Below are 24,098 nucleotides of genomic sequence, written 5' to 3' on the forward strand. Positions count from 1 at the left end.
TCAAATATGTCTTCAGTGTCAAATGTCTTTGTAGATTATGATCATTTCATGTTGTGACATTTTGATGACAGGAAACAACGTGATAGGAAACATGCAATCAGATGTTAAAACACATTCAACATGTGTCCTTTAATTCTAATTCTAATTCCAAAGACGTTTATATTATCACTGATTTACAGGCAAGTAAATAATCTGATATTTGTGTGTTGAATTAATTCATAAACACTAGAATGACACAAGATGTAGAATTTCCCTCTGAGTTCCTCCGCCGAGCCCCGACTCTCCAGTTCAATCAATCTGCACACACTAATATACCAGTTCTCTAAATGGAATCTTTCACTGGGAAACTGGTGGAAAAGTCCAACATGTTCATTTTAAACAAAGTGAACAACTTCCTGTCCCTTTGTCTGTTTCTGCACCAAACTCATCGGGTTCTTGGTTCCATCCTTCTGTCAAGTTCTGTGGATATTGGTTCAGTAGTTTTTGTGTAGTCCTGCTGATAAACCAACAAACACAACAATGGACATGGGTGAGAACATGAGCTCCTGGTGGAGGTAGAGACGTCTTCATGGAGATCAGAAGATAATATATCACTTTATTGAGTCTTCTCAGGATCCGTCCTCTGACTCCAGATGCTCTGCATGAAGACTGCTGCTTAACATGCAGTCTTTTAAAGAGCATGTATCTATGATGTGTGAAATGCTGGAGATCACCTTCAATCACAGTGTGAAGAAGAACAGAACAAGAACCATGTGCAGCAGTAGTTTGAATTCATCACATTCACTTTTACCCAAACTACAAATAGAAGTGTAGTTAAATGTAAAAAGCCTTTTGATGCCTGGAGACGTGTGATAAGATTCTGACTCCTGCTCAGTCACAGCAGAACCTGGTTTGAAGAAGTTGAGTAGACGCTGAGTCACATTCAGATGATGAAATCCAGCTCCACTTCCTCCTCAATGCACGAACACCTGATCGTATCTTTCTACAGCAGCAAACTACTTCCAGGAGAGCTTTGTGTACGACATTCAAATATGCAGCTAGAAGTCAAAATTCAATTCAGAAGATGACGTGGAAATAAAAACAGGATTTCTGGTGGTGTCTGTTTGGTAAAAAGTAGAAAGTCTTTAAGAAAACATATCAACACCATTTGAACGAGCTTCACACTGAAAGACTTCAACCTGTTTATACACAGATGGAAAAATATGTCAAAGTTAAACTTGCTGTTTGTTTTATTATGTTCAAGTTAAAAAAATTAAATGAAATTTGGCTTAATGAATGGGGGGAGGGGGGGGTGATGTCTAAGGTTCCATGTTTAATGGGTTAATAAACTGGAGTCAGCTGGACATTGTCTCATTGCATTTGGTTCAGTTGTGTTTCAGTTCAGTGGGACGACACAGTCAGAGCTCCCCTCTACACATTGATATATGAATGAATCATAAAAGTATAATAAACAGGTCAAATCATAAACTGGTCACAAACACTTCATCACCAGTACAAAGAATATTCAAGTAAATAAACCCCAGAAACCTCATTGAAACAAATCATGAATATGAAAAGTCGTGAAGAAATAAAGAAATGTGCTTCTATAGAAATGCAGATGCCAGCTTCATATTTCATGGGAAATACTGTGCGTTACTGGTTCTGTGTGTGTTTATGGCCTCATGGATTTAAGGCCTTTTTAAATAAATGTCAAAAAGGTGAAAGTGCAGAATAAAAGTGGATTGATTTCACACACAGAGGAAAAGTAAGAGATCAGGGGAATCAAACCAACAACCTGCTGGACGTCAGAGAAACGAGATAATGACGTCACATGAAATAGAGTGAAGCAGCAGCTCAAGATCAACTTTATTATCCCCAAGAGTCTGTTTGTGTTACAGCCAGCAGAGAATAAAGGAAAGTAATAATTCTATACACACAACACACATGTACATAAGGGCGTGTAGATCACATGACGCTTTAATGAGGCCGACGGTCGCAGGGACGAATGAGTTCTTACGTCTCAAAGTCTTTCATCTTGGTTAGGTTCTATAGATCTGTGAGCAGAATCCACATGAAACCTTCTCCCCTGGTGATGGACGTTTATCGCTGGGGGACCTTTAAACAAACAGGATCAGTGTCGGCTTCAAATGAGAGTTTGTTGTCGATTGTTGTTCCCAGAAATTTGACGGACAACTTCAACAGCTCCGACGTGAATTAAAAACAGAGGGAATCGGTGGAGGCTACTTCCTGAAGTGGATTATCGTGTCTTTAGTCTTGGACACATTACACCAGTCGTTAAAATCCTCCATCACGACAGAAACTCGACCTCGAAGGTGAAACGATGATGATCTGTGTGTTTTCTCCATAATCCAGATGGGAAATAGTCCCGCCCCCTAGTGCTCGACTGACGGACGTGGTTAACCGAGCTTAGCTTAGCTTACCTTAACCTAGCTTAGCTTAGCTTAGCTTGACCTGGCTTAGCTTAGCTTAGCAGGTGACACTGAAGTGACAAAAAGAAACATCACAGATCAGATCTTTTGAAATGTCCTTTTTCTAATGTTGTGATTGTTATTAAATGATTAACATGGTTTTCCTGTGAAAAGTAAAACACATTAACCTGACTAGAATCACCACCCTGAAGTTTCAGGGCCCAAACAGATCAGACTGAATCTCCCTCAGACCAGCATTAAAGTGGCCGGAGTCCAGCTGGATCGGATCGGGTTCTGGATCAACTGGAACTAGGAACAAAGTTCAGGTCGTTCTCTACAACATGTGAGCTACAGGGAGGTTGAAGGTTCTAGAACCAGAGCAAAGCCTTTCTAAGTGTAGAAACACTGGTTTGACTGGACACACACACACAGCTCCACTGTGGAGCTGTCTCTTGCTCTGGTATCTCCCAGCATCACACAGCTTCAGGCTGGAGATCCTGAACCAGATGTTTCCACCTTTCAGTTCTTTCCAGATGAAGCTCGTCCTGCTCTCAAAGTCCGATGTCTTCATCTGGTGAGTCGACAGAACCACGACAGAGACGACACATGTGTGGAGCAATAACCAGAAGAGCTCAGCACTGTCACTGGGTTTATTTCACAACAATATTTCTAACTATCAGGTTTCAAGTTTTCAATTTACATTTGTGTGTAATTAAAACACAAAGAAACAAAAGACAACACACAGACGTTGAATGATCTAAGAACTGAGCAGGAGAAACACGGAGCTTCTTCCAAAAGGAAGGAGAAACCACCTCAACATCCTCCAGTGATAATAAACATGCATCACGTGCACTCACATGCAAACAGCCACTGAAGCACAGTGAGCTGCCTCACACATCAACAGAGAGGAAACCAACAGAGCGCCCTCCAGTGGCTGAAATACAAGTGAGCAGGGAAGATAAAACCATCAGTATATGTGAAGAGACTGTCTGGTCACGTCAATATTAAGTATACTTCACAATTATTATTAACAATGATTTCCACAACAATGATGGTAGGAAACATATATATTAAAACATGCAACATCTATTTCTGTTATTCTGTTTCAACATTTGAAAGTCAGAGGTATCACAGGTCTGAAATTTCTGTTGATATCTTTCTAGACAGTTTTGTATGAATAAGCACATTTGTAGCATTTTGTTCTAAATCACAGTGAATCATTTCATACTGCAGTTCTGAGTGAGTCTTGCAGATGTGCATCAGTAAGATAGATGGATAGATGGATACTTTATTAATCCCGTGGGAAATTCAGATCATCCAGTAGCTTGTACACTTAACACATCACTGACATATATACAAAAATCACATAAATCACATACATCGCATACGGAGAGCATATTTATAGATACAGGAATGGAATGCAATGATGTTATTGTGTCAGTGTCCAGTAGTAAAGTGTTCTTGTGCTGCTGGAGTGGATAGTGCAATCAAAATATAAACTGTATATATATTATAAAAACAGTAGAAATACATATATATAAATATATAGGAATATCAATCAGTCAATCAATCAAATTTTACTTGTATAGCCCATATTCACAAGTTACAATTCGTCTCATGGGCTTTAACAGGGGTGACACCCTCTGTCCTTCACCCTCAGCAAGAGTCAGGACAAACTACTTAAAACCTTTTAACAGGTACAAATACATAGAAGCCTCAGAGAGAGCCACATGTGAGGATCCCTCTCCCAGGACGGACACAAGTGCAACAGGTGCCACGAATAAGGTCGACTCATGCCGGGAAGACCCCCCCCACTCTCCCTCTGTGTGGCGACATGAAGCAAGTCGTGTTGTGTGTTTGTTCTTGAGGAAGTTCATGTCAGAAAAGGCTGATTCACAGTGACAGGTTGACCCGAAAAGGCAAACACCATTATATCCACACTGACTGTACGGAGGGAAAGTGCAGCCCTTTGTTTCTCTGTAAATAAGAGAAAAGGTTCATCTCAGCTCTAAATGCGTTGACAGCACTTATCATGTCAGCGACAGTCCAACCCAGACCTGGGCATTGTACGGCCCCCGGGCCGCATCCGGCCCTTTGGCTGTCTGTGACCGGCCCGCGTGAGGTCAACGTAAATAAGTGAACATGCAAAGAAAACAACATTTATTTTAATTTGAAGGCGCCTTTTTTTTTTACATTTACCTGACGTACATCCTGAATGCCCGCGAGCGAGTGACTTGTTGGCGAAGTTTCAAACCTTCCTTTATATGGCTTCCAACCTCGCCAATGAAAGACCTATTGATGCCAGGACTCAGAGCCGAGAGGACTGTGTAGAATACATCAGCCCAAATTCACTTCTGCTTGGAAGAGCTGGACCCAGCGGAGATCCAGGGATCTTTGACTTTGAAGGCTACTCTTACAAGAGACTAAGAGCCATCCAAACAGAAGTTGACCGGTTTTGGAGGAAATGGAGCCAGTTAGCGGGACCAAACCTGTTTGTCAGGACCAAGTGGCACACAGCACACAGGAATGTGGCTATTGGCGATGTTGTCTGGATAGCTGACCAGAACACCCTGAGAGGTCAGTTCAGGCTTGGCAGAGTTGTTGATGTCAACACTGACAAAAAAGGAATTGTGAGGGATGTGCATGTCAGAACCTTCCCCAGCTACCCAGTCTCCACGGTGAAAGTCACGCAAAAGGTGAAAAAACCATCATCAAAAATACCTGCGACAATTCTTCACAGGGATGTCAGACGGATAGTTGTCTTGCTTCCAGTTGAAGAGCAGCAACAAAATTGAAGATGGAACAACTGAATCCAGGACATTGTGCAGCTGGTGTGACCTCCTTGGGTTGAAGGACCAGGAGGTCAAATGGGAGGTGTTGTGTCAGACCCCAATTCATTTCAAGAGCACATACAAACCTGCAGAGGGCGACCACACAAGAGATGGTGGTGGAACCCAAGCCCAACAGGAACTCTTAAAGGGGACCATATTTGCCTGCGCACCCACTGGGAATGCATGGCACAAAATGTTTGGATGCAGTCAGCTAGTCTTAGCACTTGCTCCTGGGAAGAAGGAATGACCACAGCCCCTGATCAATCTGAAAGACGCAACTGGTAGGAAAGAACAGCTTTGATCTGGATGGTGCAGTAAGATCATGCTTCTCCACGACTGTTGTTAATTATTATTATTAATATACATTTATTTATACATATAATTATTATTATTAAATTACAGTTATAAGTTGAATAACCTTAGCATGCTAATTTGAACTTTGTTGAAAACTTTAGATGGGGTTAATTAATTATGATGACACTTTATGTAACTCAGAGTCTAGGTTAATTGGAATTGTTTGTTAATTCTGAACTTGTTTAAGAACTAAGGAACTGGGGTCATTTTGAGAGGAAAATGTTTGCTGGTTTATTCATTTATTTGAGACTAATGCATGTCTTTTTCTGTTTTTTAAAGGTTATTAACCAATTCATTCTATTCGATTCCTTGATTTACTTCTGTCCACTGAAAGAATCAAACATCAAGAAAATAAAAAATGGAAGAATAAGAAGAATTGAGTTGTCCTTTGCACCCTTCTATGGTTGATCAAGCAGTTTTTTCAAGTTTGGGCAGAGATGTGGTCACGAAAACACACAGAACTTGACAATGATAAAGTTTCTGGTTAAACGTCCCAAATACATTTCTTTCTCATCAGAGTTTGATGAGATTATTGCAAAAGAGAATTCAGAGATCAAATCAAAAGCTGCAGCGCCCCCATGTGGCTGATGATGAGACCTGCAGGTGGGAGAAAAGTCTTCCCACTGAGACAAAGGTTTAAATGTTCAACAGAAGAGTTTCCTGCCTCAATAAAACACAAACCTTCTTGTCTTCACTTGAAAGCCGGAGTCATCGTCAGAGCAGAGACGTCATGTGGAGGAAACATCCATCAGCTGCAGAGCTTCACTGGGCAGAGACCAGCTGACCACTGCAGACATGAGCAACTGGCTGAGGAGACACTGGTGGACCAGAAGGGAACCAGCTCCCACTCAGACAGGAAGTCACACTGAGGACACGTAAGGTGAGGGATTTCAAAATAAAACAGGACATATCATCAGAGTCCAGCTGGGATTTCAAAGTTTAATAAAGATAAAAGAAAGAACACATCAAATTATGTGTTTGAATTATAATCTGTTACAGTTCATCACATTTCAAAACAAAAAGCTAAACTGTCTGCAGACGAGTGTTTTCATCAAACAGAGAATTATGAGCCATGGAAATAATCACACATAACCACAGACTGCATATGGAACATAACCACAGACTGTATATGGAACATAACCACAGACTTTACATGGAACATAACCACAGACTGTATATGGAACATAACCACAGACAGACGATATCCTTTCTGACATCGTCCTCCATTGAGTCATTGGTGAATAATAACAAAGACATATTTATACGTACGAATGGAAAACATCAAAGGTTGTATTCAAACTTTTGTTGCATGACTGTGGCAAAAATATACAGAATAAACTTTTTTTAGGGGCCAATGCAGATACCGATATCAAGGAGTAAAAAACATCACTTCTATATAAAATTGCAATAAAGTTTAGGTAAAATAATATTCATGAAGAAATAAAGATAAATAGAAAGAAAACACATATAAGACAGAATATATAGAACTTGAATTAAGACAAAAAAGTTTAAATGTAAAATATAATCATGATGCACATTGTTTATCCTGTAAAAATAAACCTTTTCATATAGGTGCATATCTTAAAAGGCCCATATCAGCCAATTGAAATATTGAACGTAAACACAAAAGCAAATATCACAACATTTATTTTTCATTTATACTGAAATTCAATCCAGATCAAGTCGTTCTTTCCAATGAGCTGTTTTAAAACAGGTGAGTCTAACATGTGAAGGTGTTTCAGGATGAATGTTGATTTTCATGCTCTTGTTTTCTGGAGGACGCACCATTCATAGTCCTCCTGAAACAAAGAGACAATAACTATAAATTAATAAAGTACACACTTGATACTTCAACACCACAACAGGATCAAGGCCGTTCATAGTTTTACACAAAGGATTTGAAATGTGAGACACCAATTGAACTGCATACTTATCGTACAAGAAGTATTTAATAATGATATGATGGAGTTTCAGTTGAGGTTTATTTCAGATGCACATGAGCCAGTAGCTGAACAGCCAGTTGTTAATATTTGTACCTGAAGCTGAATGTGGATTTTCATTAACGTAGTCAGACGTCTCCTCTGGATCACCTCGGGTTCCTGTGAAGATCAGACAGAAACGACTTGAGAAGGTGGAGAACCACTGTTTGATTCATGTAGTTGATCTCGTTGCCACTCTAATATCTCTATCTCAACCAGCTTCACCAGCTTCAGGTGCTCCACACGTGGTCCAATGCAAATGAACGTCCTTGTTGTTCAAACATTATGTGGACGCAGCAAAACCGATCCCTGGTTCAGTTTGATCCGGGTCAGACTACATTCTGGTGCATTGGTCTGGATCCGGGTCTGAGGAACCTTCCACCTGTAACTCTGCTTCAGACTCAACTGAAAAGTCCAAATGTCTGTCTTTTGACCATGTGACTAAAATGAGATGTTGGAAAACCACGCGTGTGTATTGATGTCATGACTTTGTGTTGGACATTTCTGTCCTCCTCTGCCCGTCCACCTGAAACCAAAAGGTTTTTCATTGAGGACTTCTCTGCAGGAGACACATTTTACACTGTACCTTCCTCCGTGTCTCCTCTGATTGAGTCATAGATGCAGTCGTCACCTACGAGTCAATAAAAAATCAAATCAAATGAAATGTAATTGAAACTTTGTGACTAGGTTCTTCTGAAAAGCATCAAGTTAGAAATATCTGTGAAGGCATTCAGGAGGAGAAGGACGGCTGACCGTGGAGAAGAGACGAGTACACTGGCAGCTGGATTTCATCGTGGTGGACAGTTGGGTCTGAGCTCTGATTGGTTCTCAGAGACTGGCTGAGCCTGAAACAGTCAAACAATCACAAGTGAATGAAACAGAAAAAGTAAAGTATTGATGTTTTGTTGAAGATGAAACAAGAGAGAGTGGAACCAACCTGTCACAACACAGATCTGTGGAAAAGACAATAATGATCACGTTACATGATTTTATTTTTCAACCTCTGCTCCATGACTATCGTGACAATAGTTTGAATGAGTTTGATTTAAATGAAATGAACCAGAGCAGCTCTCACTCTTTGAATTCCTGCACCAACACATCAGCAGCAGCGAGAGGAGGAGAATCAGTGTGAAGCCTCCAACCAGCCCAACGACCAGCAGCACAGGAGACGCAGAGGGAGGTGCTGCAGGAGTCACTGATCAGACGAGGAGCAGTGAGGAGCAAAGAAAGATCCATGAGCAAAAACGGTTTTTGTTGTAGAAATACTTTGAATATGTGTAAAATAAGTTTCCAGCTGTAAAAATATGTGTAAAATAAGTTTCCAGCTGAAACCCTAACCCAGTTTTGAATCTACTTCTCAACCTGGAGACTCCTTTTCTACCTCATATTGATCACACTCACATTTTACTGACATCCAACTCTCCTTTGAGATGTCTCCTGTATGTTCACACTTGTAGAAACCTTCATCTGACTTTGACACAGCTGAGATTTCCAGTTTCCCTGTGACATCACTTTGGAGGAGTTCACCATTTTTGTAGAAAGAGATGTTGGAATCGAGGTTTGTTCTGCCCAGTGAGCAGCTCAGAGTAACGGACTGTCCCTCAGTCACAGGATGGGCAGGGCTCTCCAGGATAACAACACCAACTGTAAACAGTTAAAAAACCATCAACAAGAGAGGAGAGGGAAACAGCCTCCGGGTGGCGCTGTGGGCTGTGGCGTCCACACAGTCACGTGATGTCTGCTTGTTTAACGCAGACAGACACACTCTCACAGCTGATTCTGGTTGTTGAACGTGTGGTTGTGTAAATAAAGAGGGTGAATTTCTTCCAGAGATCATGTTTGATGTGATGCACCTTGGTACATGTGGGGGGTGCAGCTCCTGCAGGAGCAGTGAAGGGAGGCAGTGCTCCCCACTTTCAGCTACTGTACCTTTAAATCACATTATGGGATGTTGGTAACATGGACAGTGTGAATAGATTCAATGAAAAACTACAACCTTTAGTGATGTTGACTGCGTTGCTGAACTCTGATCCAGATCCACACCAGAAAACTCCAGAAGGAAGAAAACGATCCATGTTCCATGTGAAGCTTGTGATTGTCTCCTGAGACTTGCACTCTAACAATTCTACTTTGTCTCCAGTAAACAGCCACAATCTCCACTTATCAGAGTTTCCCTCGCAGGTCAGATGGGTCTCGTTAAAGATGTAGTGCTGCACTGAGTCCGGCTTCACTGTGAGAGACACTGACGAGTTGGAATCTGAAAAACGTGACATGAAGAGTGAAACAGAAACTAATAGTTTAAATGAGTTGAGCATTAAAGACGTGAAGTCATCAGCAGAGACTCCATCTCAGTCACTTCTTGTTTTGGGAATCAGGTCATAATATTACCAGAATACATTTGTAATGTTTCCAGATTAAAGAGTCATTTTAGGCTTTGACTCATTTTACAGAGGAAACGTCAGAAGGACGACATCGTTTGTTGACATCACAGTGACATCACAGTGACATCACAGTGACATCATGATGATGTCAGTCCGAGCATATGATCATAAATAATATCACCTTCAGGTCAGTCCTATAGGATGAACACAAAGAATAATTTCATGTGACATTAGATTTTGGGGAATGATTCTCTGATCAATATAAACTTCAGATTGTCTCTCTAACCCTGTATCTGTCTTGACCTTTGACCTATGACCTCTAAAAGTGAATCACCTGGAGGAACCAGCCAAAGTAAAGTTCCCCAAGTAACTGACCGACTGAAGGGACAACATCTGCTTCAAGAGAAAGAAACAAACTCACCTCCAGACCACACCCACGTTGTGTTACTGTACTCAGTGTAAAACACAGGGTCTCCTCTTCCAGCTCGACATGAATAACCTGCTGACTCCGTCAGGCCTTGGATGATGAAGGAGTTTTGTTCAGTTCCTCCGTCGCTTCCTGGGAGCATCTCATAACTGAACTTAGGAATGTTCATATCCCTCCGACCATGTTGAATTGACTGTAGACAGCTGGGGGCTTGATCCAAACTAATGGGGTCAGCTCTGTACCAGTAGAACCTCCATCCTGCAGTGGGATGTGGAACCCCCCCACAGGTGAGAGTCCCTGAGGCTCCAGGAGTCAGCCATGATGGAGACACAGTGAGGACAGGTGGTGGTGCAGCAGCTGAAACAGAACATCGTCACAACAGAAACACGTCTTCATGTTTGTCTACAGATGTTCATTTTGGAACCAATGACATTTCTGGATGCTTCACATTCAGCCATCGACATGACTGCCCCCAAAAGTGAAGCCAAACGATAACACCGCCCCCTGGTGGCTGCCTGCAGTACATGTCCACTATGGTTTCTTTCATTTGAGTTTGTTCACGTGTTCATGTTTCTGATCAGTTTGGTTTTAATTAGTTATTTGATGCTATAAAAACAGTGAAACGTCCTGATTGACAGCTGACTCTGACTGGTGATTGGTCGAGCACATGTATGGGCGGGACCTCGATACCCCAGCTCCACACCTCCATCATGATTTCACAGACTCTGGCTCTAAATGACCTGAAAAGTGAAAGATGGCTGGTATCCAGGTAACAAACAGTTTTATAAGTGTATTGATCAAGTGGACCTGGTGTTTAGAAACCGTCTCAGTGAAAATACTGAGTAGAAAAGTTTTGAATCTACTTCTCAACCTGGAGACTCCTTTTCTACCTCATATTGATCACACTCACATTTTACTGACATCCAACTCTCTGGTGAGAAGTCTCCTGAATGTTCACACTTGTAGAAACCTTCATCTGACTTTGACACAGCTGAGATTTCCAGTTTCCTTCTGACATCACTTTGGAGGAGTTCACCATTTTTGTAGAAAGAGATGTTGGAATCGAGTTTTGTTCTGAACCATAAGCAGCTGAGAGTGACGGACTGTCCCTCAGTCACAGGATGGGCAGGGCTCTCCAGGACAACATCACCTCGAACTGTAAACAGTTAAAAACCATCAACAATGTGAACAACCTGATAATTCAGCTCGTATATAAACAGCTTGAGTCTAAATATTAGATGCTAAAGTGGAGCCAAAGTCATTCAATGCACTTTTTGTCACATTCTGCTCCTCACGTCCATGAGCTGTACGTTGTGTGTGCGCTGGACAAACATCTGGTTTCAATACACAGCCCTGGATTCAAGAGCAGGACATCTGAGCTCAAGCAGGGAGAGTTGAGTGTGAGCGCAGGGTTTAGAGTGAGAGCATCACAAAATCTGAATGTGACATCAATAAGTCCTGCTCTCCAACCAAAAGACCTCCCTCTTGAGTGCAGAGAGGGAAACAGCCTCTGGGTGGCGCTGTGGGCTGTGGCGTCCACACAGTCACGTGATGTCTGCTTGTGTAACGCAGACAGACACACTCTCACAGCTGATTCTGGTTGTTGAACGTGTGGTTGTGTAATTAAAGAGGGTGAATTTCATCCAGAGATCATGTTTGATGTGATGCATCTTGGTACATGTGGGGGGTGCAGCTCCTGCAGGAGCAGTGAAGGGAGGCAGTGCTCCCCACTTTCAGCTACTGTACCTTTAAATCACATTATGGGATGTTGGAAACATGCACAGTGTGAATAGATTCAATGAAAAACTACAACCTCCAGTGATGTTAACTGCGTTGCTGAACTCTGATCCAGATCCACACCAGAAAACTCCAGAAGGAAGATGATCCATTTTCCATGTGAAGCTTGTCTCCTGAGACTCGCACTCGAACAATTCTACTTTGTCTCCAGTAAACATCCACAATCTCCACCTATCAGAGTTTCCCTCACAGGTCAGACGGATTTGGTTAAGAAAGAAGTGCTGCACTGAGTCCGGCTTCACTGTGAGAGACACTGACGAGTTGGAATCTGAAAAACGTGACATGAAGAGTGAAACAGAAACTAATAGTTTAAATGAGTTGAGCATTAAAGACGTGAAGTCATCAGCAGAGACTCCATCTCAGTCACTTCTTGATTTGGGAATCAGGTCATAATATTACCAGAAAACATTTGTAATGTTTCCAGATTAAAGAGTCATTTTAGGCTTTGACTCATTTTACAGAGGAAACGTCAGAAGGACGACATCGTTTGTTGACATCACAGTGACATCATAGTGACATCACAGTGACATCACAGTGACATCATGATGATGTCAGTCTGAGCATATGATCATAAATAATATCAACTTCAGGTCAGTCCTATAGGATGAACACAAAGAATAATTTCATGTGACATTAGATTTTGGGGAATGATTCTCTGATCAATATAAACTTCAGATTGTCTCTCTAACCCTGTATCTGTCTTGACCTTTGACCTATGACCTCTAAAAGTGAATCAGCTGGAGGAACCAGCCAAAGTAAAGTTCCCCAAGTAACTGACCGACTGAAGGGACAACATCTGCTTCAAGAGAGAGAAACAAACTCACCTACAGGCCACACCCACTTTGTCTCACTGTACTCAGTGTAAAACACGGGGTCTCCTCTTCCAGCTCGACATGAATAACCTGCTGACTCCGTCAGGCCTTGGATGACGGAGGAGTTTTGTTCAGTTCCTCCGTCGCTTCCTGGGAGCAGCTCATAACTGAACGTAGGATAGTACAAATCACTCCACCCATATCGAATTGACTGTTTACATCTTGGGACTGGATCCAAACTAATGGGGTCCGCTCTGTACCAGTAGAACCTCCATCCTGCAGTGGGATGTGGAACCCCCCCACAGGTGAGAGTCCCTGAGGCTCCAGGAGTCAGCCATGATGGAGACACAGTGAGGACAGGTGGTGGTGCAGCAGCTGAAACAGAACATCGTCACAACAGAAACACGTCTTCATGTTTGTCTACAGATGTTCATTTTGGAACCAATGACATTTCTGGATGCTTCACATTCAGCCATCGACATGACTGCCCCCAAAAGTGAAGCCAAACGATAACACCGCCCCCTGGTGGCTGCCTGCAGTACATGTCCACTATGGTTTCTTTCATTTGAGTTTGTTCACGTGTTCATGTTTCTGATCAGTTTGGTTTTAATTAGTTATTTGATGCTATAAAAACAGTGAAACGTCCTGATTGACAGCTGACTCTGACTGGTGATTGGTCGAGCACATGTATGGGCGGGACCTCGATACCCCAGCTCCACACCTCCATCATGATTTCACAGACTCTGGCTCTAAATGACCTGAAAAGTGAAAGATGGCTGGTATCCAGGTAACAAACAGTTTTATAAGTGTATTGATCAAGTGGACCTGGTGTTTAGAAACCGTCTCAGTGAAAATACTGAGTAGAAAAGTTTTGAATCTACTTCTCAACCTGGAGACTCCTTTTCTACCTCATATTGATCACACTCACATTTTACTGACATCCAACTCTCTGGTGAGAAGTCTCCTGAATGTTCACACTTGTAGAAACCTTCATCTGACTTTGACACAGCTGAGATTTCCAGTTTCCTTCTGACATCACTTTGGAGGAGTTCACCATTTTTGTAGAAAGAGATGTTGGAATCGAGTTTTGTTCTGAACCATAAGCAGCTGAGAGTGACGGACTGTCCCTCAGTCACAGGATGGGCAGGGCTCTCCAGGACAACATCACCTCGAACTGTAAACAGTTAAAAACCATCAACAATGTGAACAACCTGATAATTCAGCTCGTATATAAACAGCTTGAGTCTAAATATTAGATGCTAAAGTGGAGCCAAAGTCATTCAATGCACTTTTTGTCACATTCTGCTCCTCACGTCCATGAGCTGTACGTTGTGTGTGCGCTGGACAAACATCTGGTTTCAATACACAGCCCTGGATTCAAGAGCAGGACATCTGAGCTCAAGCAGGGAGAGTTGAGTGTGAGCGCAGGGTTTAGAGTGAGAGCATCACAAAATCTGAATGTGACATCAATAAGTCCTGCTCTCCAACCAAAAGACCTCCCTCTTGAGTGCAGAGAGGGAAACAGCCTCTGGGTGGCGCTGTGGGCTGTGGCGTCCACACAGTCACGTGATGTCTGCTTGTGTAACGCAGACAGACACACTCTCACAGCTGATTCTGGTTGTTGAACGTGTGGTTGTGTAATTAAAGAGGGTGAATTTCATCCAGAGATCATGTTTGATGTGATGCATCTTGGTACATGTGGGGGGTGCAGCTCCTGCAGGAGCAGTGAAGGGAGGCAGTGCTCCCCACTTTCAGCTACTGTACCTTTAAATCACATTATGGGATGTTGGAAACATGCACAGTGTGAATAGATTCAATGAAAAACTACAACCTCCAGTGATGTTAACTGCGTTGCTGAACTCTGATCCAGATCCACACCAGAAAACTCCAGAAGGAAGATGATCCATTTTCCATGTGAAGCTTGTCTCCTGAGACTCGCACTCGAACAATTCTACTTTGTCTCCAGTAAACATCCACAATCTCCACCTATCAGAGTTTCCCTCACAGGTCAGACGGATTTGGTTAAGAAAGAAGTGCTGCACTGAGTCCGGCTTCACTGTGAGAGACACTGACGAGTTGGAATCTGAAAAACGTGACATGAAGAGTGAAACAGAAACTAATAGTTTAAATGAGTTGAGCATTAAAGACGTGAAGTCATCAGCAGAGACTCCATCTCAGTCACTTCTTGATTTGGGAATCAGGTCATAATATTACCAGAAAACATTTGTAATGTTTCCAGATTAAAGAGTCATTTTAGGCTTTGACTCATTTTACAGAGGAAACGTCAGAAGGACGACATCGTTTGTTGACATCACAGTGACATCATAGTGACATCACAGTGACATCACAGTGACATCATGATGATGTCAGTCTGAGCATATGATCATAAATAATATCAACTTCAGGTCAGTCCTATAGGATGAACACAAAGAATAATTTCATGTGACATTAGATTTTGGGGAATGATTCTCTGATCAATATAAACTTCAGATTGTCTCTCTAACCCTGTATCTGTCTTGACCTTTGACCTATGACCTCTAAAAGTGAATCAGCTGGAGGAACCAGCCAAAGTAAAGTTCCCCAAGTAACTGACCGACTGAAGGGACAACATCTGCTTCAAGAGAGAGAAACAAACTCACCTACAGGCCACACCCACTTTGTCTCACTGTACTCAGTGTAAAACACGGGGTCTCCTCTTCCAGCTCGACATGAATAACCTGCTGACTCCGTCAGGCCTTGGATGACGGAGGAGTTTTGTTCAGTTCCTCCGTCGCTTCCTGGGAGCAGCTCATAACTGAACGTAGGATAGTACAAATCACTCCACCCATATCGAATTGACTGTTTACATCTTGGGACTGGATCCAAACTAATGGGGTCCGCTCTGTACCAGTAGAACCTCCATCCTGCAGTGGGATGTGGAACCCCCCCACAGGTGAGAGTCCCTGAGGCTCCAGGAGTCAGCCATGATGGAGACACAGTGAGGACAGGTGGTGGTGCAGCAGCTGAAACAGAACATCGTCACAACAGAAACACGTCTTCATGTTTGTCTACAGATGTTCATTTTGGAACCAATGACATTTCTGGATGCTTCACATTCAGCCATCGACATGACTGCCCCCAAAAGTGAAGCCAAACTATAACACCGCCCCCTGGTGGCTGCCTGCAGTACATGTCCACCATGGTTTCTTTCATTTGAGTTTGTTCACGTGTTCATGTTTCTGATCAGTTTGGTTTTAATTAGTTATTTGATGCTATAAAAACAGTGAAACGTCCTGATTGACAGCTGACTCTGACTGGTGATTGGTCGAGCACATGTATGGGCGGGACCTCGATATTTTGGCTTCTCTTTGTAACTGTGCATTGAACACATATAAACATTTTTTTATATTTAAAGTTAAACACCTATATTTCAATACTAAATAAGACTTGACTCACCATTAGACAGGTCCAACGTGAGGGGAGCACTCCATCCTGTTGAGTTCTGCCGTGCACCTTTCAGTCGGCCCTGACACCAGTAGTTGGCTCTCAGATCTGACCCCAGACTGATCCTGAACTCCTTTGTGTTGGGGGGTGCATGTGAGCTGGTTGCTGTCCATTCATACTCCCACTCAGAGTCTCCTCCCTGGATCTCACACCTCAGGGTGACGGCTTCTCCTCTGTATCTGCTCGGCCAGTTGGGTTGAAGAGTCACAGCAGCTCTGTTGTGGACTGTTCATATTCACCAGTAAAGACAGAATCACAGCTTGTATCAGCATCAACCTTTACGTCATCTCAACAAACATCATGGACGCAGAATGGATTCTCTCCTCACTCACCGATTCCATGAATCCTGACTGGGTGACTGTACTGGGTGTAGTAAACTGGATCTCCTCTTCCTCCTCTGCACCAGTACAGTCCTTCACGTGAGGCACTAGCACTTTGTCCATGTGACTTGAAGTCCTCATCCGTCAGGGGCTCCGAGGTCTTCTCACCTCTGTACCAGTAATACTTCCATCCAGGTGATGCTGGGCCCACGGAGCAGGTCAGGAGCACACTGCCCCCTACTGGAAAGGCTCTGTGGTCAGCACTCAGCTGAGCCGCTGGTCTTTCTGTTAATGTTAAAAACACTTTGGCTTTTAGTCCATTTCATGTGAGTTGAATGAAATGAGTAGAACATGTATCTCCTTCAGTCTTCTGCAGTCGTACAAACTAAAACAGCAGTAAAAGCAGAAGCACAGAATGGTTTGGTCCAGATTATACCACCTGTTTGCCACATCAGAGCCACAAGTTAGCCACAGCCGTACCGTACATCAACCAAAGCTGCCAGACGTGGCCCCGATTCGTTTGGATCTATTTGGACCATATTCACCACATGGACCACTTTAGGTTCACATCCAGATCACACTTTGCCTAGAGCACCTCATGTTTACCATAAAGACCCAGGTGGGTTCTGGGATGGTTGGACCACATTAGCTCTTTAACAAGTGGACGAGTTTAGGCTCAGATCCATTCTGTCCACAGGAAAGCTAGAGGAGCAGTATCACTGCCTGAAGTGGACCACATCCATCTGGTCTAAAGGTGCTGAGCATTCACCGTATATAAAGATGGACCACATCACAGCTCCACAACAGTGAGCTCGCCCCCTGGTGGCTGGCTGCAGTACAGGTCAGATTATCTCAAGAGGAAAGGAAGTTCTTGTTCGTCTGATGTTCTGTATGTTCAAGTTTTGGGTTGAACTGAATTAGTTTTTGATGTTATAAAAACCTGGTGAAACATGGTGACTGACAGCTGAGACATCCACTGAGAGATGTCGGTCAGACAGGCAGTGATTCGTGCTGCTACCTGTGTTTCTGATCGGGGAAAAGACAGGATTAGTTGGGTGTCATCAGCATAGCTATGGTAGGAAAAGCCGTGTGAGTGAATGACAGAGCCGAGGGAGTTGGTGTACAAAGAGAAGAGGAGAGGACCAAGGACAGAACCTTGAGGCACCCGTGTAGTGAGGGGACAAGGGTCAGACACAGACCCTCTCCAAGTTACCCTATAAGTGCGTTCATTGAGGTAGGAAGAGAGCAGGGAGAGAGCAGAGCCTGAGACACCGAGGTCCTGAAGGGAGGAAATGAGGATCTGGTGGTTCACTGTGTCGAATGCAGCAGAGAGGTCTAGAAGGATGAGGACAGAGGAGAGAGAGGCTGCTCTAGCAGTGTGAAGCTGCTGAGAGACAGCAAGGAGGGTAGTCACAGTTGAGTGACCTGCCTTGAAACCAGACTGGTGAGGGTCAAGAAGATTATTGTGGTTAAGATAGGAGGAAAGTTGATTAAAGATAGCGTGCAAGAATTTTGGAAACAAAGGGAAGGAGAGAGACAGGTCTGTAGTTTTTTACTTCAGACGGGTCGAGGGTGGGTTTCTTCAGGAGAGGATTTACTCTTGCCTCCTTCAGAGAATTAGGGAAACAGCCAGTTGACAGGGAAGTGTTGATAAGATGGGTAAGAAAAGGAAGAAGGTCAGGGGCAATAGACTGGAGACTGTGAGAAGGGATGGGGTCAAGGGGGCAGGTGGTCGGGCAGTATATGAACATAAACTGAAGGAGACATTTGCCAGTTTCTCAAAACTCGGTCTTTCTCACCAGAAACTGTTAATGTGACGTCATCACTCCACTCGGTCGTGGACTTCAAGTTCTTCTTGTCTTTAGCCAAACACCTGTAGCTTCCACTGTCGGACGAGGACGCGTTGACAATCCTGTATTCATTGTGTGTTGGAGCCGTAGTTGAGTTGGGTTGGGTCCATTCATACTCCCACTCAGTCAGTTCATCTGCAGGGACCTCACACCGGACAGTGATCCTCTCACCGCTGAAGACCAGAGACCAGTCAGGTTGCAGGACCACAGAGGCCTTGTGGGAAACTGATCACAAATAGAAACAGAGAACAGAAGAAAGTAGAATGGCTCAGTACAGCTCCTCCCTCCACCAAACTGTACAGATACCAGTCCTCTCATCTCTTCATCAGGGAAAGAATCAAACAAGAATCACACAATCTTAAAGAAAAACACTTTGCAACTTCTTAACCTTGAAACAGCAGCTTCCAAGTTAATGTAATGATTCTCTGTCTTAATAAGGAGAAAGTTTCCTCCTTCTCTCCCTGAGCGTCTGTTCTCTGTGACTCTGGTGAGTGGGTTCCATCTCCTGAGAGAAGAACTGACTGAGAGTCACAGACACAACCAGCTGCAGCTGAAGAGTGAAGCTGAACTGAGATCAGTTCATAACACTCTGAACTTATTAAAACATATCAGGTGTGGCTGCAGAGGGCGCTGTTGCTCAGTTAAAGTTACATCATGTTAAAGAAAGTCTGGATGTTTGGATTCCATCTAAATCTCATTGGTTCTGTCTCAAGTTTCGTGGAAATCCATCCAGTAGTTGTTGTGTAATCCTGCTGACAAACAAATAAAGAAAGAAACGTCCAGGGACAGAATATAACCTCCACAGGAGGTAACTAGTGTTTGGATTTCCAAACGGACTCTTACCTCTGTTCTCTATTGTGACTCGGTTGCTGTCCTCTGTGAGGAAGCTTGTGTCTCCTCTCCGTCCTCTGCAGCTGTAGATGCCTTCCTCTGAGATGCTGATTTCATCATCTGTTTCATTATATCTTAGGATCTGAGCTGCAGAGGAGGCTGAGGTTCTTCTGAACCAGTCGTATCTCCACTCAGACGCGTTCTCCACAGAGCAGGTCAGTGCTACGCTTCCCTTTCCTGTGATGGTTGTGTCATCAGCAGTCAGCCTGGGCCTGGGTGTATCGGCTTTCAAAGTGCGTGAGAGAAAATGAAAGACAAATTAAATGAGAAACAGATTAAAGCGTATGAAGCAGAGTTTCACTCAGTAGAGGACAAAGTTCTGATCGTAGAATATATAAGACAAAAAGGTCTAATGATGAATCTCAACATGTAAAAGGTTCATTGATCCCCACATAGCTCAATGCTTCAGGCCCAGATGTGGCCCACGCTGTCACTCTGGCATCCAGCCCACACACCTCATGGAGGGATGGCACTGGGGCAGTCCACTGCTGTTTGCCAGAGCCGGGCCACAGATGAGCCGTAGCAATACCGTGTGTCAACCACAAGGGCCGAAGGTGGCCCCCATGTGTTAGTGCTGTTTGAGCCATGTTCACCATTCATGGACCACTTGAGGTCCACATCCAGATCACACTTTGCCTACAGCACCTGATGTGTGCCAGAAAGACCCAGGTTGGTTTTAAGGTAGTTGGGCCACATTAGCTGGTTTACATGTGGACCAGTTCAGGTCCACACCCAGATGCTAACTGGGGATTGGGCAGAAATTGGTTTAGTAGTTTTTACTGGTCCTGCTAAGAACAACCAATAGAAAGAGGTGAAGACGTAACGTCCTCGTGGAGGTTGTGAAAGATGATTGGACGTACGTGTTACTCTCAGCTGGAAGGCCTCACTCCACTCTGTTGAGGAATACCAGTCCGCTCTGGCCTTACACCAGTACTCTCCACTGTGGAAAACAGAGGCAGGGCCCAGCCTGTATTCACTGTGTGTGGGAGCTGTGTTTGGACCAGTGACTGGTTGGTGGGAGCTTGTTGTCCTCCATTCATATTCCCACTGGGTGTCTCCTCCTCCCTGGATCTCACACCTGACAGAGATCGTCTCACCGCTGAATATCTGAGTCCAGTTGTGTTGCAGCACGACAAAGCTTCTGTTGGACACTGAACATTCAACACAAATATAAAACCAACAGAGAGAACTGGTTAATGTTGCTGCTGACTGGTTCTGTTTCATCGTAGCCAGTCATGAAAGCCTGCTACTCACAGGTTCTGTCGATGTGATGCACGTGACTCTTCTCTGAGAAGAAATCTGAGTGAGTCCTTCTCCCCCTGCACCAGTAGCTGCCTCCCTGTGAGATGCTCAGAGAGTTGTGCACAGGATTTGTTGCGATGGCGGTTTCCTCAGCGTCTGGGGAACGTGTGAACCAGTCGTAGCTCCAACCAGCAGACTGCTCCACAGAACAGGTCAGAGTCAGAGAGCCGCCAACTGGGATGGACGTCCTGGATGCTCTCACTGTGGCTCTGGGTCTGTGTGCTGCTCAGGAAAGAATATTCACATCTTTAATTAGGATCCTTCATATTACTTTATGAAACTCAGTTCATGTAGTGAAGCATCTATTAAATTAGAAAAATATTATATCTTCATCATTAATTAGGAGACAATTCATTATTAATCTTTACATCTGTAGTAGTATACATTTATTAAAGAAGATTTAAAAAATATATATTTTCAATGTTGATTAGGAATCAATTCATCATAATTTTTTTATTCTGTACATGTAGGTAAATAGTATACATGGATAAAATAATACTTCCATTAGGAATCAATTTAAATAATTCAGTGTATGAATTATAAATCCATTAAAATAGCAAAAATCTATATTTTCATAATTAATTTGAGATCAATTCATTATTTATTTTTTGTGTTCAATATGTTGTATATATACATTAAAATAACAACCTTTAATATTTATATAATTATTTAGAAATCAACCCATTTATTCAGAAGAAGAAACCTGGATTTGTCCGGCTGTCGACACCATGTGGACAACAAGCTTCATGTTTCTACTGTCCCAGTTACTGTGAAGGTCTTTACTGGTGTCTCTTTGTCCTGTGTCTCCACATGTCTGTGGGTGAAGCTCCCAGCGGGGACAATGACTCTGGATATCTCACCTGACACAGAGAGAGTGGCCCTGTTGCTCTGTCTGCTCTCTTCTGATCTGTTGTGGTGAGCGATGCACTGATAATCCCCGTTCCCGTCGGGCGTTAGCTCTGGAATCCTGAGGACGTTACTGGGAGTGATGGGGACCAGTGGTTTGTCGTTCCACTTGAACTCATAACTCCACTCACTGACACTTGCTTCTCGAATGTGACACGTGAGATTAACGTGCTCCCCAGAATATAGAGTGGTTGAGTTGGGTTCAAAGGTCAGCTCAGCATCTACCCCCCCGCACAAACAGAACATAGTTAGAGGAAATACCAACCAGAGTTTTGTTCTATAAGTTTTCAGTTCATTCATATACTCACTAATCTTAGTAACAACACACAGGAAGAAAAATGGGATGAAATATACATATTAATAAAGATAGAGATCAATAAAGAAAAGAGCTGACTCACCTTCAGTGAGTCCACAGGAGAGGAGTGTATTCAGCACTGAAAGAAACAGTGGTATCTCATCAGACATTAATAACCCTGGTAAATAATCTAACACAGTACAGACTCTAGTAATAAGTCTGTTAGTAAGTACTGTTATATTGTAAAAGAGAGTATGAGCAGTAGTATTAAAACTACCCATCAAAGAAATTGTACAAAAGTATGAAATGTCTTGAGAATCAATAACTCAATGAATCAAAGAAGTTAAATATCAGTGATCTACTGAGTTTGATCCATTTATTTGAATTCATGTGGATCAGATGATTGTTTCTCTGATAATCATCAGGACAATATTCACAACCTGTAACTTTAAAGTCTATAATTCCATGAGATCATCACAATGTTTGATTTGTTTCTAAATCAACTTTTCTTATTCAAATTATCTTTTGGCAAATAAATCAATGAATCAGGTATAAAATTTGATCAAATAATAAATGTAAAGAAAATATAGTTTCCACTTTCTAACGGTTCTCCAACAATCACAATTTAGTCTCAAATAAAAGTTATTAAAGTTCATGTAACAGAATACATGCGTCTGGTTACCTCTGCAAATAGATAAAGACATTTCAGCCGTTGCTGTGTCGAACGTTTTCACTGTGACCGTCCGACCAAGTTTACAGAGACTTTCAAAAGATCATTGCACTGTGTGGTGAAGTCAATGTTTCCAGAGCTTTTCTGAATCTCTTTGTCTGAAAACATCCTTTGTGTAACCCACGTGACCTACCGCCATTTTGTCTTCGGCCTCATGGGGCCGCTGAGGTCGTAAAACCTCCATTTTGAATTTCGTAACATCGACTTGAATTCGGCCAGATTACGAAACCATGTGACCAAGTCATTACTCCATTGCCCCTCCCCCTTCTCTTTCTTACACACACACACCCACACCCACACACACACAAACCCACACACACACACACACACACAACCACACACACCCACACTCACAGACACACACACACACACACACACACACGACAACACACACACACACACACACACACACCCACACACACACACGACAACACACACACCCACACATACAAACACACACACACACGACAACACACACACACCCACACACCTACACACAACACACACACACACACACACACAAACACACCCACACACACCCACACACACAAACACACACACACACACACACATACACACACAGACACACACACACACAAACATCCCCACAAACTTACACACAACACACACACACACGACAACACACACACACACCCACACACACACACACAAACACACACACCCACACACACAAACACACACACACACGACAACACACACATACATAGATAAATCCCCTCAGTTTATTATATAATCATTAATATTAAATATTGAGATTATTAATTTAACTTTTAAAACTTGAGACTGATAATTAAAGATTGACTTGTTGGTCCCTGTAACCAGGGTAATATGTAATAATTACAGGTTTTATTATTCTTAATTGATAATTTTACTGTTTTCATTAGTTATTTAGCTATTCTTAATGAATAACGTATCATTTCTAATTAATTTTACTATCCTTAATCGATAGCTAAATAACTGTTATTCATTTTTGATAACACTTTGCATTGATAGAATAAAAGTTCCTGATACTCACAGAATAAGGAGAGCACACGGAGCAGAGAGAGCCCCATGGTCCCATCCAGCAGCTCCACTCAAACACACTTCAAGACAGGTGGAGGATCAGTGGAGCACATCTCTTATCAACATGAGAGAGGGAGGTGTTGGTGCTCTTCTGTTTCCTGGGTCAGTTTCCTTCTGCACAGGAACCTCCCCCCCCCCCTCTGAGGCTGCTTGTACTTTAACACGTTTCTGTTGCTGTGGAGCCACCGTGATAGAAACCAGCACACGTCCCTGCACCAGACACAACTGTCCTCCTGATAGTTACTGGAC

General features: G+C 43.0%; 2 protein-coding genes across 2 annotated transcripts; both read right to left on the reverse strand.

The window, feature by feature from the left end:
• Positions 1–11,461: 11,461 nt before the first annotated feature.
• On the reverse strand, positions 11,462–15,165 carry LOC133950320 (uncharacterized). The gene is made up of 4 exons (XM_062384571.1): positions 14,758–15,165; positions 13,918–14,163; positions 13,002–13,364; positions 11,462–12,445 (listed from the first exon to the last, which is right to left on the reverse strand). The coding sequence occupies exons 1-4, from the start codon at positions 15,128–15,130 to the stop codon at positions 12,129–12,131; spliced, it is 1,299 nt and encodes a 432-aa protein (XP_062240555.1). The 5' UTR covers positions 15,131–15,165; the 3' UTR covers positions 11,462–12,128.
• A 225-nt stretch (positions 15,166–15,390) lies between these two features.
• Positions 15,391–23,879, reverse strand: LOC133950321 (basement membrane-specific heparan sulfate proteoglycan core protein-like). The gene is made up of 12 exons (XM_062384572.1): positions 23,803–23,879; positions 22,140–22,175; positions 21,696–21,962; positions 20,788–21,057; positions 20,358–20,684; positions 19,486–19,758; positions 18,592–18,867; positions 16,805–17,077; positions 16,425–16,697; positions 15,877–15,991; positions 15,629–15,783; positions 15,391–15,401 (listed from the first exon to the last, which is right to left on the reverse strand). Exons 1-12 carry the CDS (start codon positions 23,837–23,839, stop codon positions 15,391–15,393), a joined length of 2,313 nt encoding a protein of 770 aa, XP_062240556.1. The 5' UTR covers positions 23,840–23,879.
• Positions 23,880–24,098: the final 219 nt, after the last annotated feature.

This window comes from Platichthys flesus, chromosome 24 (genome assembly GCF_949316205.1).
Source record: "Platichthys flesus chromosome 24, fPlaFle2.1, whole genome shotgun sequence".
Classification (NCBI taxonomy): Eukaryota; Metazoa; Chordata; class Actinopteri; order Pleuronectiformes; family Pleuronectidae; genus Platichthys; species Platichthys flesus.

Coding starts and splice junctions, on each gene's coding strand:
- LOC133950320 (XM_062384571.1), bottom strand. CDS start 15,130: ATGCTCAACTCATTTAAACTATTAGTTTCTGTTTCACTCTTCATGTCA. Junction 14,164..14,757: donor AACATCCCATAATGTGATTT/AAAGGTACAGTA, acceptor AACTGTTTACAG/TTCGAGGTGATGTTGTCCTG. Junction 12,446..13,001: donor AAAGTGGGTGTGGCCTGTAG/GTGAGTTTGTTT, acceptor CACGTTTTTCAG/ATTCCAACTCGTCAGTGTCT.
- LOC133950321 (XM_062384572.1), bottom strand. CDS start 23,839: ATGGGGCTCTCTCTGCTCCGTGTGCTCTCCTTATTCT. Junction 22,176..23,802: donor CCGTGTGCTCTCCTTATTCT/GTGAGTATCAGG, acceptor TGTTTCTTTCAG/TGCTGAATACACTCCTCTCC. Junction 15,784..15,876: donor GCAGGATGGAGGTTCTACTG/GTACAGAGCGGA, acceptor TCCTACGTTCAG/TTATGAGCTGCTCCCAGGAA.